This window comes from Neovison vison, chromosome 3 (genome assembly GCF_020171115.1).
Source record: "Neovison vison isolate M4711 chromosome 3, ASM_NN_V1, whole genome shotgun sequence".
Lineage (NCBI taxonomy): Eukaryota > Metazoa > Chordata > Mammalia > Carnivora > Mustelidae > Neogale > Neogale vison.
Window position 1 is genome coordinate 43,346,738 of NC_058093.1, and position 18,116 is coordinate 43,364,853.

At 49.2% G+C, this 18,116-nt stretch overlaps 1 protein-coding gene across 1 annotated transcript in view; it reads right to left on the bottom strand.

Moving 5' to 3' along the window:
* ASB18 (ankyrin repeat and SOCS box containing 18) overlaps positions 1-18,116 on the bottom strand; it is a 63,134-nt gene that overhangs the window by 13,654 nt on the left and 31,364 nt on the right. Inside the window, exon 5 of the mRNA XM_044240891.1 lies at positions 5,661-6,165. Within this exon, the coding sequence (XP_044096826.1) occupies positions 5,661-6,165 (505 nt within the window). The remainder of the gene's footprint in view (positions 1-5,660; positions 6,166-18,116) is intronic.

Sequence of the window (18,116 nt, forward strand, 5' to 3'; positions counted from 1 at the left end):
CCCTTTCCCCGTCATGGATCTATTTATTTATCTCCCTATTGAGCTTCAGTTAAGGGAAGATCAGACACGAGGTCTGTTAAAATGCAGGGGAAGTCCGTGGTGCCGGTCTCATTCCACCAGGGGGGCCTTGGAAGGCCTGAGCAGAGGTAGGCTCATGAGGATGGTGCCCAGCCTCCCTCTGCTTCCATATTCACCTGGTGTGACTGTGCCCCAGCCCCACCCCCACCGGGAGGCCTCTTCTACTACCCTCTTCCCAGAAGAGCTCTCAGGTTGCTATGCAACCCGGGTTCCTTGGTTTCCACCTCTGCACTTCCCTGCGTCTCCTAGAATGCACTGTATCTCCAAAGACATCCCCTAATGCTTGTTTGACCTCTAGAATATTTTTGTAGCGACTGCCTGATTGCCTGAACACTCGGGGTGGTGAAGCTCAGGAGCGGGAGCTCCCTGACTCAGACATGAGGTCATCGTGTTGGGGCCTCGGATCTGCTTTGCGGCCCCCTCCCTTCCCGTCTTCCTTCCCTCCTCTTGCCTGTCTTTGCAGCTATGTCAGTACGAAGACAAGAACGGCTGCCCTTCCAAAGCCCGGAATCACCTTACTGCTGGAAGAACGATCATCTCTGGGCGCCTCCCTACTCGAAACTTGTTTTTTTGTCCCAATTCCTTCCTGTTTCAAAGTCCGACATAAACGGGCTTTAGAGTAGGAGAGAGACAGAGGGAGAGCCAGGCAGGCAAGCATCTTCCCACCTGAGCCTCGCCCAGTCTTATCCCTTCATCACCGCACAGGATGCCCCCAACGTGTGGCTATTTCCGGCTTTCATGAGTCACCACTAATGTGCTATTTTCTGGGGCGTGGCGGTCTCTGATTTCAATTGTCTCCCTTCTGCACTGGGAGGAAACCACACCATGAAGAGGAGCGGTTCACACTGGATCCCTTCAGATCTAGTCTCCCAAGCCATTCCTGCTTCTTCGGACTTCCCCCGATACCCTCACCCAGCCACTGGCTCTGCCCTTGGCCCTCTCCCTTGTCTCTGCAAACTGTTAAATGGTCCCCAGGGACTGCACGTGACAGGAAAGGCCTCTCCCACACTGCCCCCCTCCCCCCAAGAGCTGCCCTCCCTCAGCAGATGCGCCCCCCCCTCCCTGGGGCCCCTCCTCCCTGGGTCACAGACTGTGACCAAGTCTTATTGCCTGTCTCTGGGAATTCATTTCCTGTCTCTCCTCAGTTCCACCTCTCTGGGGCTCCCCGGCCCTCCCCCATCCCCCGGCACTGTGCCCCCTCACGTTTGCCAGGCAGCTGGCTGCTTCCATTATTTTTATGCCAACACAGTTTAAAGATCTCCGCCGCCTCCGTGCTGTCTGCGGAGACGCGGCAGTTACACTCCTCTGACATCCTGGTGTCATTAGGGTCCACGCGCACTCTCCTCGGCTAATGAGGCGGCAGAAAGAAAATTAAGGGGAAAAAACCACACAGGCGCCTTACTCTATATGCAGATGGAGAAATAAAGCAAGAGCAAGAGAAACAGAGGTGCGCCATTTAGGGGAGCTCACCTCCCTCCTCCCAGGGGGAGGGGCGCATACGCCACTCACTCACTGGAGACAGGAGGGAAATGGAGTCTGGTTTGTGACTACTACCACCCCAGGATTCTCCCCCTGAAAAGCTTGGGAGGTTGGAGAACCGTGAAGTCACTTCACCTTGTTCTGTACTTAGGTAAAACGCAAATGTAAAAACTTGGGGCCCATCCTTCCAGCATGGTCAGTGCTGGGAAGGTAAGGCAAGACCAGAGCTCTGCAGATGTTTCTAGAATCTGTCATTCTCACCGCCAATCTTCGTTTCCCCTGGCGGAAGCTATCTGCAGGCCTCACCTGGATTGCCACAGCAGCGTGTGCTTTCCCACTCATCCCCTGCCCGCACATTTTCTCTATACTTCTGCAGAAAAATCAACCCCATGCTCATTTGATTATGTCACTTCTGCTTCAAATGATGTAATACATTCCCACTGCTCTTAAGACAAAGGCTAAGACTCTTAATCCCTGAAACCCCTGCCCCTTGCCCCCTCTTACTGCTTCCTTCTAGCTCCCGGGTCATCTTTCAACTGCCCCTACTACAGTGCTCTTTCTGCCCCAGGATTCTTGCCTATGCTGCCGGGAATGGCCCTTCCTTTCTTCACGCAGCTGAGTCTTCAGCCTTCAGGTCTGGGCTCACCCCACACGCGCCCAGGGAAGTCTCTCACCTTGCCCTCTGCGTCAGCCAGCTCAGGCCCCCATTTGGCACTTTCGAGCCACACAGGGCCTTGTTTGAGCAAGCTCTCCGACCATGGCAACTTCGCACTGAGCATGTAGTGGTCTGAGTCAAGGCTGTCCTCCACTCAGGTGACTGGCAGCTCCACTAGGGCGGGACACACGCGAACTGCCGTCCAACACCAACTCCAGCACTGAGCACAGGCGTTCTGAGAAACGTCTGCTGAAGGAGTAAGCAAGTGCCGGGGGGGAAACAGCCTGTGTGTGCGGCTTGGTGGAGATGGCTCATTGCTGCTGCTGTCCCTGCACAGCTGGCACTCCTGGGCCAGTCTGGATGATTTAGATGGCCCAGCACAGGGGAACAAGGGGCAAGAGATGTGAGCAAAACCCACATTGCAGACCAAGCATCTGACCCACTATCCACTAGTGACAATTGCAAAACAAATTTGGATCTGCTGGTGTGTGTCACCCCCACCCTCCCGCCTGCTCTCCTGCAGGCCGGCGCCCGCCCAGGCGGACAGCTTCCAGGATTCAAACCCGGCAGCAGCCTGCCACCGCGCCTGCGCCTGCCCTCGCGCCCCAACGTCTGACTCCGGTGTTAACTAGCGGGCAGCCGGGCAGAAAGGCCTGGCACTGTCAACATGCTTGCTTCCCAAGCTGTGACACCACTTTGATTTTCGGGGCAGAGCACTGCGCACGGCTCCGATGGATGCTCCGAGTCCGCCCGCAGCGGCGACGGTGCCTTTGTCTGGGCATGGGGGAGCTGTGATTTATGTCATAAGCTCGCTGTGAAACCTTTGCCTCAGTAATTCTGAGCTCCGTGGGTGTCTCTTTACATCTATTTAAAGCACGGCTGTTGCCCACGGACGGCGTGCTCTGTGACATTCCCCGGTGCCTCTGTGTACGCCCCGCCACGGCGCTGAGTCTTGCCGGCAGAGCGTCTTTGTGGCTCGGTTCAGTGTTTGCTGCGCACTCCACGAGTCTGCTGAGCAGTCGGGTCTGTCCCTTTGATGCCCTGTGTGGTGATTAGACCCCTTCCCTGGTGGACCACTTGCAGGGGCCTGGGGGGAGGGATGGGCTGCTGCCTGATTTCCAGAGTTCACTGTGTTTGTCCTGGGCAAGGCTAGAACAAACGCGGCCGCCTGCCTCTGTTTACAGGATTCCCAGGGTGGCGGTCAGTGTGTTCCCCTTTGAAACCCGCTCCAGACCTGAGCGCCAGGGGCTGGTGGCTGTGGACCCCATCAGCACTCCTCCGTGGGGTGCCCCCTAGAGGTATGGGGGATCTCGGGGCTAAGAAGACTCATCCCGGTTTCCAAAGATCTAACCCGAGGGGCACTGCCCCTGGAGTTGCTGGAGCTCACTTCATTCATTCAACAAACACTGATGGAGGAATTGCCCTGCGGCACTGTGCTCACTGTGGGGTGGGGGAGACAAGGTGGCAATGCTTTTTTGTGAACACCTCCAGGTGTTAAGCTTTCTCAAGAAAGCTCCAATCCCTTCCCAGATGGTGTGAAATGACTGAGAGATCCATTGTCACTTTTAGGAGCCAAGCACTTCTCATGGCTTCTTGGTCATTGCTGTATAACGGCCTCTGAGTTCAAACCTGCCCGAAGCCCCCCCCACCCCCAACCAGTAGCCATGCTCTAGTCTCATGTGGCTGGCCAAGCATGGGGGAATTCCAGGAGGGGGCCCTTGGGGCCCAGGCGGGAGACATTGTGCCTTCTCCTGCATCTTGAAACGAAGATAGGATAATTCTTAGACCTCTGAAGACAGAGTTCAGGTGCTGGAGGTCCTGCCCCCAGAGATGATGTCCGTGAGGCTGCACTCAGGACTTGGAAACCTACAGAGATCACTCAGATCGCAGGACTCCCAGGCTAACAAAGGATTATGACTCGTCACTACTGAACTATATTGACTTTTTTCTCTTTTAAAGAACTTGCCCCAAATATTTTTCACTTTTGGCCTATGCGTAAGGACATTTATTTTGTTCTGTTTGTTTCTTGGTCCTTCTTTATGCAGGTTCATGCCAGGAAGGGTGAAGTGAGCTTCTTGGTTTAATGCAAACATGGTGTGACCCAGAGGGGCAGCAGGGATGTCCTGTTCCCATTGCATCGGCTGATAAACCAAGATCGCTAATACGGGGACACATTGCAATGTAAATGATGACTATGAAAGGTAAGTGGTACAGAATATGGAAATGCTGGTGCTCCCTTTCAAGAGCCTGCCATATTGAAATTCTACATTAGTGGAGTGCCATGGAGAACGATTCAAAGATACTGTGAGAGGTAGGGGAAGAACCTTGTCACAGTGCTGGTGAGGTAAGGACACACCGAGGGAGTTATGTGGGTGGAATTTCCCCTCTTTCACCTATGTTTTAATAGACCCAAGTGTTACTCTGAATGCATCTACAAGGCAAAGTTGGCATTTGAGAGAGATGTGTGGATTTCACTATTTCAGACCATCTAGAGTGATGTCCTTTTAAAGTAGAAGCTTTTCAGCTATTTGTTCAAAACATACCCAGCCAAAATGTATCTCCTGCATATGATCAGTGAGTCTGGGGATAATTTTTAAGTCAAACACTCTCAGTTTATACCTAATGGCATAACTTCCTTTCAATGGAGTCTTTTTAGGAGGACAGACCCTTATTCCAACCAATATTTGGGGGACCTTCGTTTTGGAAATATTTTCCATCTTCTAAATGCTTTCTCTAATGGGCAATCCTTACCCTTTATCTTTGTCATTTCAGGGCAGATCTGATATGTGGAAAAAGTGACAGGCTGCTTCAGAGTCAAGTCTGCAACTTGGGGCTGAGACCCCAACACAGCCCTAACCCTGAACGAGGCATTTCACCTGGCTGAAACCCAGGTGGGAGAACCTCATGGGCCTGGGTCACGTGCCCGGTGTATTTCGCAGGAGTGTGGTGTGGACTGAATGTCAGATATTTGCGGACATGTCAAGTGCTTTCATTCAAGTAATGACTAAGGTAGGTAGCCAGATTGGGTATTTCATTTTATATCAAATACTGGACGGACTTTCATTGTTTACCAATTAGATAAGCTGCCAAAACATTTTGAGCCACGAGGGCGCTGTCCAACTAAGTGTCCTGCGTCCCCAGTTTATTTAAAAACAACTATATTTAAGTTGGCTCTGCATCCAACGTGACTTGAACTCACAACCCGGGATTAAGAGTTGCAGGCTCCACCCAGGGAGCAAGCCAGGCGCCCAGCCAACTGAATTTTCTAGGGACTGGCCTCAGGACACCTGCCCTTCCAAGTGTGGCCCCAAGTCCAGCAGCCCCCGCCTCACCAGGGAGAGCTATATTCCCCCACCTCCCGCACCCGGGGAATCAGAAGCTGCAATCCCGACAAGTTCGCAGGCGCAGCGAGCCCCCAGCTGCAGGCCGGTCCCTGGGGCCCTCTTACCTTGGGGAAGGCATCGGGCCACACGGCCGGAGAGCCGTGGTTGAGCAGCGCCTGCACCGTGCGCTGCGGGCCGGGCTCAGGAGCGCAGGCGGCAGTCTGCAGCGCGCGGGCCAGCGGCGAAGCCCCGCCGTAGTCGAGCGCGCCCGTGTCAGCGCCGTGTCGCAGCAGGAGGAGCGCCAGCCCCGGGCACGCGTGGCCGCAGGCCTTGTGCAGCGGGCTGCGCTCGTCCTCGTCGCGCGCGTCCGCCACCGCCCCGCGCCGCAGCAGGAGCGCGCACAGGCGCAGGCGGCGCGCGTGCTCGTCGGGCCTCTGCGCCGCGCCGCACGCCGCGCTCAGGGGCGTCTCGCCGCGCCCGTTCCTCGAGTCCACGCGCGCGCCGCAACCCAGGTAGAGGCACGCGTGCTCGTCCAGGCCGCGCTGCGCCGCCACGTGCAGCGGCGTGTCCCCGCCCGCGCCGCCCGCGCAGTGCACCGAGGCGCCGTGCTCCAGCAGCGCTTGCGCACACCTGTGGGAAGGCCAAGGCGGGTCATCGCGAGGTCGGGGTGCGCGACCCCCTCTACGGCTCCACCCCCGCGGCCCGATGCTCCCTGATCGCCGCTGCCACCCCTCAACTCCTCCACTGTACTCCTGGGGCATGTTGACTCCGTGGAAAGCAGGGGCGGCTCTGAGCTCAGCATTTCCCTACCCAGGCTCTGGGAGGTCAGACTGAGCTGAGGGGTGGAAGTGAGAGTCTGGACGACCCTGGGGCTTACAAGTGGTGGAGGTAGCTGGAAGGTTTCCAAAGAAGCCATGTGCAGAGTAGGACCTTATGAAGAATTTGTAGCTGCTTGGTGATCCTTGGGAAGGTAATGTGGTTCAAATGGCAGTGCTCGAAGCACTAATTACCTGGGCTCTTTGTCATAGCTGCCAATCACAGAGGGCCTGGGAGTCCTGGTTCTAACGAGGGTCCTTTAGACCATCAGGCTCTTTCTCAGTCTCTGCTGTAAACCGTTTATCTTTGGTGATGGTGTGAGGCAAGGCTTGCTTTGCTCCCACAGAGGGACTCTATGCATCCTTCAAGGCACTGACACGGATTGGTCCTGGGGTGCCCTCAGACAGGGCTGGAAGAAGGAGTAGAGCACATAGCCATCCCTAACTGGGGGGATCCCTTTGTTTCAATTGGACTTTCCTTGGAGACTGTGAATCTTGGCTGGGCCTATCTGGGTACAGACCCCAGTGGTCTCCTGGGGGGGGGGTCCTAGATTCCTATGGGACACTGTGGTCTACCTCAGAGGTGGGAGTCCTCTGCTGCCTCCCAGTCCACCAGTGATCCCAAAGTGTCCTCTTCCTCAAACACCAGTGTCTCTCGGGACAGTGGCTTCCTCAGAGCCTCTTGGCACCTGGGGGAACGCCACACACCTACCTAAGGGCAGATGGCAGGCTGCTGACTGGGCCAGGGTCATGCTGGGCGTTGGGTCTCGGACCCCGGTGGGAAACTCTCTGCTGAAAGCAGGAGGCCAGTTGCACAGCCCCTCCCTCCACCACGGGGCTGGCCCTTGTCCTCTGTGGGCACTCCTAAAACACCAGCCCCACTGCAAACCCGTGCTCCTGGGTCACCGTCTGGACAAGTTGTGAATGTGTTTGCCTTGCCCATGGAGCTTTCGGCCTCTCTAGCTCGTCCGTGCCTGTCAGTCCCCTTCTCATCTCCGCCCTGCTCAGACTTGGGTTGTAGGCCTCTCATCTCTCAGCCCTTCCTGGCCTTCTTCCTTCCTGAGTGGCACTGTGGTCACTCTTCTCAGCATCCCAGCCCCTGGAACTGAGGGGACGTGGCCGTGAGCCTCTGCTCCCTCTCGGTTTCCTGCGTCCTTTCCATCCACCCTCTGGTCCTGCTTTATTCTGAGCTCTGGCTCTCTCAGGAGCGGCCGCCCATCCTGCTTTCTGCCCACAAGTCCATCCCGACTGCCATTGGGATCTGTTTCTGCAACGATTGTTCCATCCTTTCCGCATGTGCCTGGGGAAGGGAGTCCCCTCTCCATCTTCTGCCCCCAGATTTAACTCTCTTCTGCCTCCCTGTCTTGTTCTGTATGTTATTGGCTCTTTGCCTTTTTCTTATCACCTGGCTGCCCTGCATTTCAACTGGTCACTTGGCCCCGTGGACTCCTACTCGTTCATCATCACTGGAAATGCTTCCTCCTTCCGCTCCCACCGTCACCGCCCTGTGTGGAGGCCCACATCATTTCTAGCCTGAGCTTTAGCCGCGGACTCCTACTCTGCCCCCTGCTCTAATCGAGCAAGCTCCATACTACCCAGAAAGAGCCTCTCCAGCGTGACTCAGCCATGTGCCCGCTGAAACCCCGAGGGCTCTTCCTGCCCGCTGCACGGAGCCCATGCTCGTTTCCCCCTCAGACACAGGACGCGGTCTGACCCAGCTCCCACTGGCCTTGCGGCTTTAATTCCTGGAGCTCCAGCCTGTGTCTTAACCCTGCCTGGCCAGGTGCGGTTCTTGGAACACACCTGCTGTGTCGTGCCCTCATGCCTTCTGCCTGCGGCTCCTTCATGGGGGTGGTGCACACATTCCGCACTTCCCCTCCTCTTCATCTGCCATGCTTTCCCAGTGCCACCGACAGAGGGTTACCCTCCTGTGTGTTATCATATACCACATACCTGAAGTGCCCAGGGAATTGCATTTATCACACCACGTTTCAAACGTGCATTAGCACGTCTGACTCCTCTCTTAAGATGGGTGGCTCCCTGAGTGTAGAAATGGGGTTTTATTGGTGTCTGTGCCTCAGTGCCCACGGCAGAGCTAGCCCGCTGTGGGTATTCCCTGAAATTCAACATTTCGCACCAACACATCTGCTTAATGACTGCTTTTCAGCTCTCCTTTCTGCGGCGGCTCTTTTTCCTGTTATTTACCTGGCTGGGGCTCTGAACGAGATCCCCCATCGAGGGTTTCCAGGCTGGAAGTGGCTTCTGTCCTTCCGTCCCATTCATGTCTCTACCCCGGGTCCCTCAGTATTTTTAAATTCTGTCTCTCTAGTTCTCTAGCCTCCCGACAGCAGTATCTGGAGAAGTGGTTTGTCTTGGGGGGGAAGAATCTTTATAAACAAGTACAGTTTGATGTGAAATGTCCTTTGGGACAATAACCAGCGAAGAGAGGATGCAAATTTCACAATCAGTGTTTCACATTTGCTTCCTCCTTGCCTCTCTGGGAGGCATTTTGAACATTTTGAACAGTGCAGCAGGAGGTGAGAAATCAAGGGTTCTGTCTCATTTTGTCGCTGAGCCTGTGTGTGCTCACAAACAATCACAAAACATTTTCTTTTACTATTTTTTTTTTTTTAACAGCAGCCTAGCTTTTCCAAAGAGGTCCGCGGGGAAATAGAGCCGGGTCTCTTTCCCCCATCCAGGGCTTCACCGGCGGAGGGCCAGGTTGCTGTTCGCAACAAGGATACCCATCAGAAGAAAGAGGGCACCGGCCCACCCTCTGGAGGGCTGCAGGTGCCCTTTTTCGTTTTTAATGAAGAGCTTCTAATTGGCTAAACCTTGACACTTCCTTCAAGCAGGCTATGATGTAACTTGCAGACCACAGGCATGAGAGAAACAACACAAACAATTGACTGAGGCAGATCTAGCTGGCGCACACTGGGCAGTCATCAAAAATGAAGGTGTGGGAGCCTGTTTAATGACACGGAAAGCTATTTGCAGTGGTTATGTGAGAAGATTAGGTACAAAACAGCACTGAGCAGTCTTGTGTGTGTGTTTCTTGTTTTTGTGTTTTAAAGCAGAGATTTATAGGCATCGATAGCAAGCAAGCCTGGAAGTAGGCTGATGTGTGTTTACCTACGGCTGATGGGGTGAGGGGTGTTCTGATTTCCTTTTTGCTTGCCTATATTTTCAAAATTTGCATAATGAATCAGAGTTACAGTACGAGAAGGGAGCAAGAGAGGCTGATAGTAACAGACCCGTCCCCTGCCGGCTGTTGCGACATTCCTGGATTCTAAGAATGTCAGCTGAGCTTTCCAGGTTCCCAGAATGAGCTCAAAGTTTCCATGGCTCTGTCCAGGTCCAAGCTGCGCTTCATAGAAAGTATGTATGGCAGTACCCCCGAGAAGGTGAGCCTGAAGTTGGGCAGGGGTGGTGATAAGCAGAGTGGTAAGTGATAACTGTTTTGGGGACCTCCTAGACCTGACCTTGTAGGTGTCAAGTTCTCCAGCGGAAGAAGAAATAGCCCAGGGAGGAAAGCCCCACCCTGGGGGGGGGTGCTTTTGCACAACTGTGTGGGCAACTCAGCTTTGGCCGAGTCCTTTCCTCGGAGGCAGGTTTTGTGAGTAGGTTTCCTGCTATCCTGATAGGCAGGCAAGTCAGGAGGGCCTGGGGCCAGTGTCCAACGGTCACTGTCAGGGACCAAGGCTACATTTCCATGTAAGCATGTCAGAATGACTTGTCTCTGGCTTCCAGGGATTAAGGAGACACTGTGTGTCTGAACAGCCTCTGATCCAAAGCAGCTGGGGTGAACACTAACAGCCCCCATGCCTCTTCGCCATCCTTGATAGTGATCGTGGTGACAGGCTTTTACAAGGGCCCGAGGTTCATAGTACACAGAAAAAGTTACTTGAGCCAAAAAGCAGGAGTTCATAGAGATGAGCCCATCAAGGGCTATTGAATCAGTGTCATTTTAACTTATTTCTAAGTGGGGAAGTAGGGTTCTGAGCCCACATCCTACACATGGCTCCCATCTACCTTCCAGCATCTTCCCGAGGCCCTGCCTGGTTCCCTCCCAGGTGCGGAAGCCCACACCAATCCTTCACCCCGGGCTTTTCTGCTGTTTCCTCACTCCCTTGACACCACCTGCCAAGCCTCCCTGCATCCTGTGAGACAATGCCTGCGCAAGGCTTTCCTTCTTTCCTCCTCATTACTTGGTTTCCATAAAGTCCTCAACAGTGGGATTTCACAGCCTCTGGACCTGAGCTGAGAGGTCCCCAGTACTTGATTTTTAGATTTATTTTTTAAAAATGTTGTCTGCGGTTTTGCAACAAATCTACACTGTGGACGGAATTTGCAGGTGGGGAAACTGAGGCTTAAAAGACCAGTGACTTGCATCAGGCCATATATCCAAGGACTTCCTCCTCTGGCTCCAAAGCTCTCAGTCACTTTGCCCACCTGCTGCCTCTTCCCACTGGTATCGTCTGTTACTCTGAGCCAGGAGTGCAAGGCATTTTCCATAAGTTATTTCTGGACTTTTCTGCCAGTGGTTCGTGCGTTCGCTCATTCATTCAGTAAGCGGGGAACACCGTCTGTGCTGTGTTCAGTACCGCCCTCAAAGCAGGGAGAATTGTGTCTTGTCTAAGCGCGTCACAAGAATTTCTGGAAAGACTCATGGCAGGACCCAGAAAGCAGGACAAAGCAGGGGAGGTCACCAGCCTTGGGGACTTGGGGCTACGGGGCAGGTGCCAGCAGCCTGCTTCTCACCCAGTCGTTCCAGCAGCTCTGCACGCAAGATCTCATTCTTCCCAGCTGGACTCCATTTTCGAGGTTTGGGCAAGGATCTCAAGGGTTACGTGGGAGATGACGGTGAACCCACAGCCAGTACATCGTGCTTGGGGAGGGAGCCCCAGCTACCCCTGGGTAATAGCATGACCCAGCAACCACCAAAAACCGGTACCGAGAGAGCAATGCAACAAATAGGGAGAAGGAACTGTTCAAAATCAAATGAAACTTAAGATCCAGAAACCTCACTTAATCTTTCTCGTGGGGAAACAGACACAGCTCCTATGTTCGCAGGTTAATCATCTGTCTCCTGAGCAGTGTTTCCTATGGCCGGAGGTCGCCAGGGTCCTTGGATAAGCCTGACTGCCCTTCCCCATTCTCCTTCCATGACTGTTGTCCAGTCCCCCTGACAGGCAGAAGGGGTTTCACACTGGTTGATGTGCATAGTGAGTGTTAGGAACCAATCTTGTTGGATCATCGTTGCTACTATGTTTCCTTTTCAGAGCTGGCATGCCTGGTGATGGGCTGGGGACTGGTCCCTGGGTCAAGGTGGCTGGAGCCCCAAGTCTGGGTCCCTGGGTGGGGGCTGGACGCCACCATTTGAGCCCTGGGCAAGTGCCAGCCTATGGGAGGCAGGGGACATGGGGGAGTGACTGAGAGGAAAATACAGCCGTGTTTTCTAATGAAGCCATTGCAAGAAGTTTCCCTCCTGTGGATAGACTCCCCAGCTGGCTCTGAATGAAGGACGGGGAAGTCACTGCCCTGAGACTTTGATGGAGGAGCAGTTCCACTTTATTTCCCTGGACCTTCTGCTGAGGGTCTCTTTTGGGGACCTGCCACCCGCCCCTTTCTGTTTTGTGGTTTCTTTTCTTTCTCTTTCTTCAGGGATGCTAAACTGTGAGACTAAACAAGCATACATGTTTACAGTTGAAATGACTGATGTGCATGGACAAATCCGTCAGGGTAGGGGCAAGATTGAGAGAGAAATCGCCCGGCCATTTCCATCCTTATGGTTTCTCTTGGAGCAATGGCCATCACTTACATTTTTTTTCTGAAGTGATCGATGGTTGTGGCTGCTGATGATATTTTGGGCAGAGTCTCCCCAGATTGCAAGTGAAACCCTGCATTTTGGCGAACTGGGAAATGATTTAAGGAACAAACTGAGCATTCTGCTTTGCTTGCCCCTGAAGTAGTACCTGACTTTCTAGAAGCTTCACTAGTGTCCCTTCCTCAACAAGAAATAGACAACCCCTTTCTCCTCCCAATACACTGGATGAAGAGGAAGACCCAGAATCATCAGAATGATGAGCAAAATGAAGAATGAACAAAAGAAGAACGTAAGACTTGACTCCCTTTTAAAGCAGGTGTAGGGATAAGGTGGGGGGGCTTTGAATTGGATGAGAGAAAAGTTTTATGTATGTATGCATGCTTGAATGCATGTATGTATGTATTTTTAAGGTGAGGGAAATGTTGCAGACAGAGGAATGCACTGGTCTTAAGGCTACTGTTGTATAAATTTTGACAAAGGAATACACTTGTGTAAGTAACATCCAAATCAAGATGTCAAATGTTTCTATCACCCAGGAAGTTCCCTTGTGTTTGTTATGTGTCAGTCATCACCCCCATACACAACCGCTCTTCTGATTTCTCTCATGATTTAGTTTTGTCTTTTCTAGAATTTTCTCCTTTTTGGTGTCTGACGTCTTTTGCTCAATGTAATGTCCGCGGCGTTCATCCTTATTGTTGCATGCATGAGTCACATTCATTTTTATTTCAGAGTCATATTTAATTGTATGGATATGCCACACTTTTCAAATTCCTTCTTCTATTGAGAGTGATGGACATTTGAGTGTTTCTGGTTTTTTTTTTTTTTGGCTATTATGAATAAAGCTGTTATGAACATTTATTTTTTAAAGATTTAATTTATTTATTTGAGAGAGAGCATGAGCAGGGGGAGTAGCAGAGGGAGGGGGGAAGCAGGCTCCCCACGGAGCAGGGAGCCCAATGCAGGACTCGATCCCAGGACCTTGGGATCATGACCTGAGCTGAAGGCAGATGCCTAATCAACGCCCTGCTATAAACATCTTTGTGTTAGTCTTCTTGAGGGCATATTTTCTGATTTCTCTTGGGGAAATATCTCGAAGTAGAATTGCTGGCAGGTGTGTAGTTGATATTTAAGATATATTTAATGTATATAGATGGCCAACATTTTTGGAAGTGATTACATTATTACACACTCCCAACAACAGTGTACATGAGTTGTGGTTGTTCTGAATTTTTCCTGATGTTCATTATTTCTCAGTGTTTTTGATCTTAGCCATTCTAATGGGTGTGAAAGAGTGAATTTTTCCTCGTGGCCTCAATTTGCATTTCCCAGATGGCTAATGATGTTGAGCACCTTTTCATTGACTTATTGGACATTTATATAACTTTCTGGAAGTGTCTGATCAAGGCTTGTGCCCTGAGGGTAAAGGTTTGATTTGGCCTGCATTACCTCTTTTCCTTCCTGATGATGAGTTATAGATGTTCAAATAGGACTTGGCAAATGACCAGAAAACTGACAAATCTGCCTGAGAGGCCATCCAGGGTTGGTGGGAAGGGGCGTAAACCTGGGATAGTTCATGTCTGAAAGGTGGTGACTAGATACAGAGTTTTTTGAAAAGAACTTAGGTGAACAAGGGAGAGGTGATCTTTCAGCATTGGCCTATCTTACAACACTCGGCTTTTGGGAATTTCCACCGTGTGCCACCTTACTAGCAAAACATGGGTCCTTGAAGAGGCTCAGTTTCCTGATCTGCAGACTGGGGATAACCATGCCTTACAGGTCTGCTAGAGGACTATGGGAATTAAGACCCTTGCAAGTGCTCAGGAATGTGTGACGTTCTGCAAATAATCAAATCACCTGACGGGGGCAGCCTCTCCCTGACACCTTGCTCTTTAATACCCTTCTGATGCCTCGAACACCTGTTGGATCAGGCCACGTTTTCTCCCCTCAAAAAAATAACTCATTCATTTAGGGTGTGGAAAGTGCAGACAGTTTTCTGGATTATGTATCAGTGCCCGAAAGCCTGGCTCCTTAGGCAGGTAACTCTTCTGTTATTCGGTGGAGACATTGGGGTTGGTGTGGGGACTTTCAACAGTTATCCATGCTTGAACCTGACCAGAGAGTGCCTTTTTTGCCTCAGGAAACCTAATACCCTCTTTCTCTCTGCTCGGATTTCAGCCTGTCTGGTCTGAACCAGAAAAGCATTGTCCAGTGATTTTCTTCAGTGATTTTAAAGGTAATTAGCTGCTTTCAGAGGTCTAATTCTGGCTTATGAATTATATTTTATTAAGTCAAATTAATCCAGCTGGGACAAAAAAAGTTAACATGCATGCTTTTTACTAGTATGTTCATGAAGGAAGAGAGTCCTCCTGACTTCTATTTAAGTCCAGATAACTTTACATGAAAAAAAGAATCAGGACTCTACTAATTCTTTTTCTCATTTTAATTATTTCAGAATTTTAAAAAGGGTCAAGGAGAAGAGCCTGATAATAAATAGGGCGAGGCTGACATGCAGGCTACTAACGTGAAGAGAGTAACTTTACTGGAACTTTTCTTTTTGGGAAAATCTCTTCAAAAGGCTCCTAGATTAAAGCTTCGATATCCCTTTTTGTGTGTTGAATTCTGAATTCTGAAGCTTGCTGGTTGGAAGGAAGCACAGATAATTTTTCTTTTTTAATCCCAGGAACTCAGAGACTCAAAGGTTTTAAAGTCTTGCACCCATGGTGAATTGCTGACTAAAAGGGGTTGGAGCAGAAGTGGGTCCCTAGGTGTGGAGACCATTGTCATCAAGAGTAAGAAAATGAAATGGCTCTGTATGTAGGTCAACGACCCCCTCTCTACTGTAAGGTAAAAAAATTAAGGATGACCTAAAATCTACTATGTATAAAAGATTCTGGAGAAAGTAGCTCTTTCTTGTCAAAGTGATAATATGTTTATACTACCTGAAGACAGACCTCCTCGGAGTCTAACTTTAGGGGAACTCTTTAGAGCTGAAAAGCTGTGGTCGAAACCCTAAGCCCTTTCTGACATCTACTACCTTTTTATCCTTCAAGGTAGTTGGCTATGTTATTGTAGAGGTGTTCAATGGAATCCACCAGCATTTCCCATTATAATCATGGATATTGAAGGGATTCTAAGTCAGCTGTTGCATAGTTCAGCCTGAACTTCTGGGATATTCATCACTTATCTCAAACTTTCCCCCACTAACCAGGATTTAAATAAGTCAAGACTGTCAAATGAAAGCACCAGGGGGAAAGATTCACATTGAGAGACACGTAGAGGCAGAAGACAAATGAGAAGAAGAAAAGGAGGAGAAATGAAGACAAAAGAAAGGAGATTTTTAAATCTCCCCATTAATTCAAAAGCATTTTAAAAAGTCCTTATTAAACCATGTTCTGGACCTGTATGATTCCTAAAAAACCAGCTCAAGCCAGGAAATTAGTTTCTATCACACAGTGTATAGCTCTGGTGGTCTGCGTACATCTCAGCTCTTTATGATATCCAAATGTGAGCTTGTTGGCTTATTGGAAGAGCTGTTGAAGGGATTCACAATAATTTGTACTCTGAATAGGTGTTTCTATCTCCTTTCTTAGTAAAGAGCAGTATTTTTCTAATATTGTAAAATGGGAGGTTGGAGCCCAGGGTGTGAAGCTAACTTGGTTTTAAAAACTCTTTTTAGTTTAAAACTATTTTAGATTTATAGAAGAGTTGCAAAGGTAGCACAGATAATTTCCAAATGCCTCTCACCCAACTTCCCCTAAAGTTGAACTAGCAAATGGAGAATGCCTACAGCTGAGGACAGAAATGGATGACAAGGTCTGAACTTACAACATGACTGGCAAACACTGAACTGCTTGACCTCTCAAAGGACCTCTGGGCTCCCAGATGGGGGCTCCGTGAAGAGATCCTAGGCAGAGAGCAAGGGACTCTCTGAATTGAGGAGTGGGATCTAGGAGTCTGGGGAGGTCAAGGCAGGTGGCATTTGCAAGGCAAAGTACTGGGCAGGGGTGTCTTCACAGAGAAAAAAACTTTGTAGCGGGTCCCCTTGAAAATGCGTGCGATTACTGGTTAGTGTATGTGTGTGAGGGAACTGCTCATGACTGGGGAAATAGCACCCCTCCCTGAAAAGCGTTAGAGGAAATTGTGCCCATAGCATGTACGGGTTCAGGAATAGTGCCTGTTCTCAACAACCAGAGCATAAAATCTCATAAATAATGGGGCGTGGATTGGAGTGCTAAGAAGGGTGTTGTCTCAGTAGTGGGGAAAAATTAACCTTAGACTAAATACTGCTGTGGTCAAGACCCAAAAATGTTATAAAGTATTTCCAAGTAACTTTATATTCCAGAGCAGAGATCAAGAATATTGATAGGGATACAAAAATATCCAGCACCCAGTGAAATAAAAGGGGTGGGGGGAAAGAAAGGAAAGAAAGGAAAGAAAGGAAAAAAAAAACTCAGTCAATTAAAACTGACCTAGATGATAGTCTTAGTAGATAGGTAAAACAGTTACTACAATGGTTACCATATATTTGAGAAGCTAGAAGAAGGACAAAGCATATTAAGTAAATGTGGGGGAAGATAATAAAAGAAACCTAACATTGGACTTCTAAAGTTGAAAACCATGACTGAGATGAAAAATACACTGGATGGGAATAATGGTAGATCATGTATTTTAGAACAAAAGATAAGTACAGAAGAAAAAAGTGAACAAAGCATGGGTAAGCTGTGCAACCTCAAATGGTGTCACATACCTGTAATTGGAGTCCCTGAAAGGGAGGAGGGGATTGTATAGAAAAAATGTAAAGAAATAATTGACAAAATTTTTCCAAATTTGATGAAAAGTATAAGCCCATAGATCCAAGAAACTCACTGAATCTTAAGGATAAGAAACATGAACATCAAAACACATTATTATCAAATTTCTTAAATCAGTGATAAGGAGAAAAGGTTTAAGCTAAGGAAAAGGACATTATTACAGAAGAACAAAGATAAAGAAGACAGACTTCTCATTGAAAAATGCAAGTTTAAAGATAATGGAGCTGTCTAAAACACTGAAGGAAAAAAACTCTGCCAACTCAGGATTCATTACCTAAGAAAGTATCTTTCAAACACTCAGGTGAAATAAAGATGTTTTCAAACATACAGACACTGAAAGGATTCATCACCAGCATATCTTCCCTCAAAAAAATATTTTAAAAAAGTCCTTCAGGCAGAAAGAAAATGATACTAGATGAAATCTTTGATCTATACAAAAGGATAAAGGAAACTGGAAATAGGAACTCCCTGGGTAAGCATAAACACGTTTTCTTATTATTTCAATATATTTAAAAATTATCGACTAGTTGAACAAAACTTTAGCAACTTATTATGGGAGTTTTATGTAGAAGTAAAATGTGTGATACCAACAGCACAAAGGCTAGGAGGAGAGAAATGGAAGTATACTGTTGTACTATATGTGAAGTAGTATGGTATTACTTGAGAGCAGACTGATAAAGCAAAGATGTATCCTATAAACCAAAGCAGCTACTAAAATAACACAACAAAATGTTGTATAGGATAAGCTAAAACAGGAGATAAATTGGAATCACAAAAAATCCTCACCTTTAAAAATAAAAGATTTTATTTATTTATTTATTTATTTGAGAGAGAGAAAGAGAGAGAGCATGAGCAGGAAAGAGAGACAGAAGGCAGAGGGAGAAGCAGACTCCCCACTAAGCAGGGAGTCCAATGTGGGACTTGATCCCAGGACCCCAGGATGATGACCTGAGAAAAAGATGCTTAACTCACTGAGCCAGTCAGGTGCCCCCACCCCCCAAATCCTCAATTAATACGGAAGAAGGTAGAAAAAAAGAAGATAAAGGGAACAAATAATGGATAGAAAAAAATAGCAAGATGTTTGATTTGAACCTAGCCATGTCAAAATCACATTAGATGTAAATGATT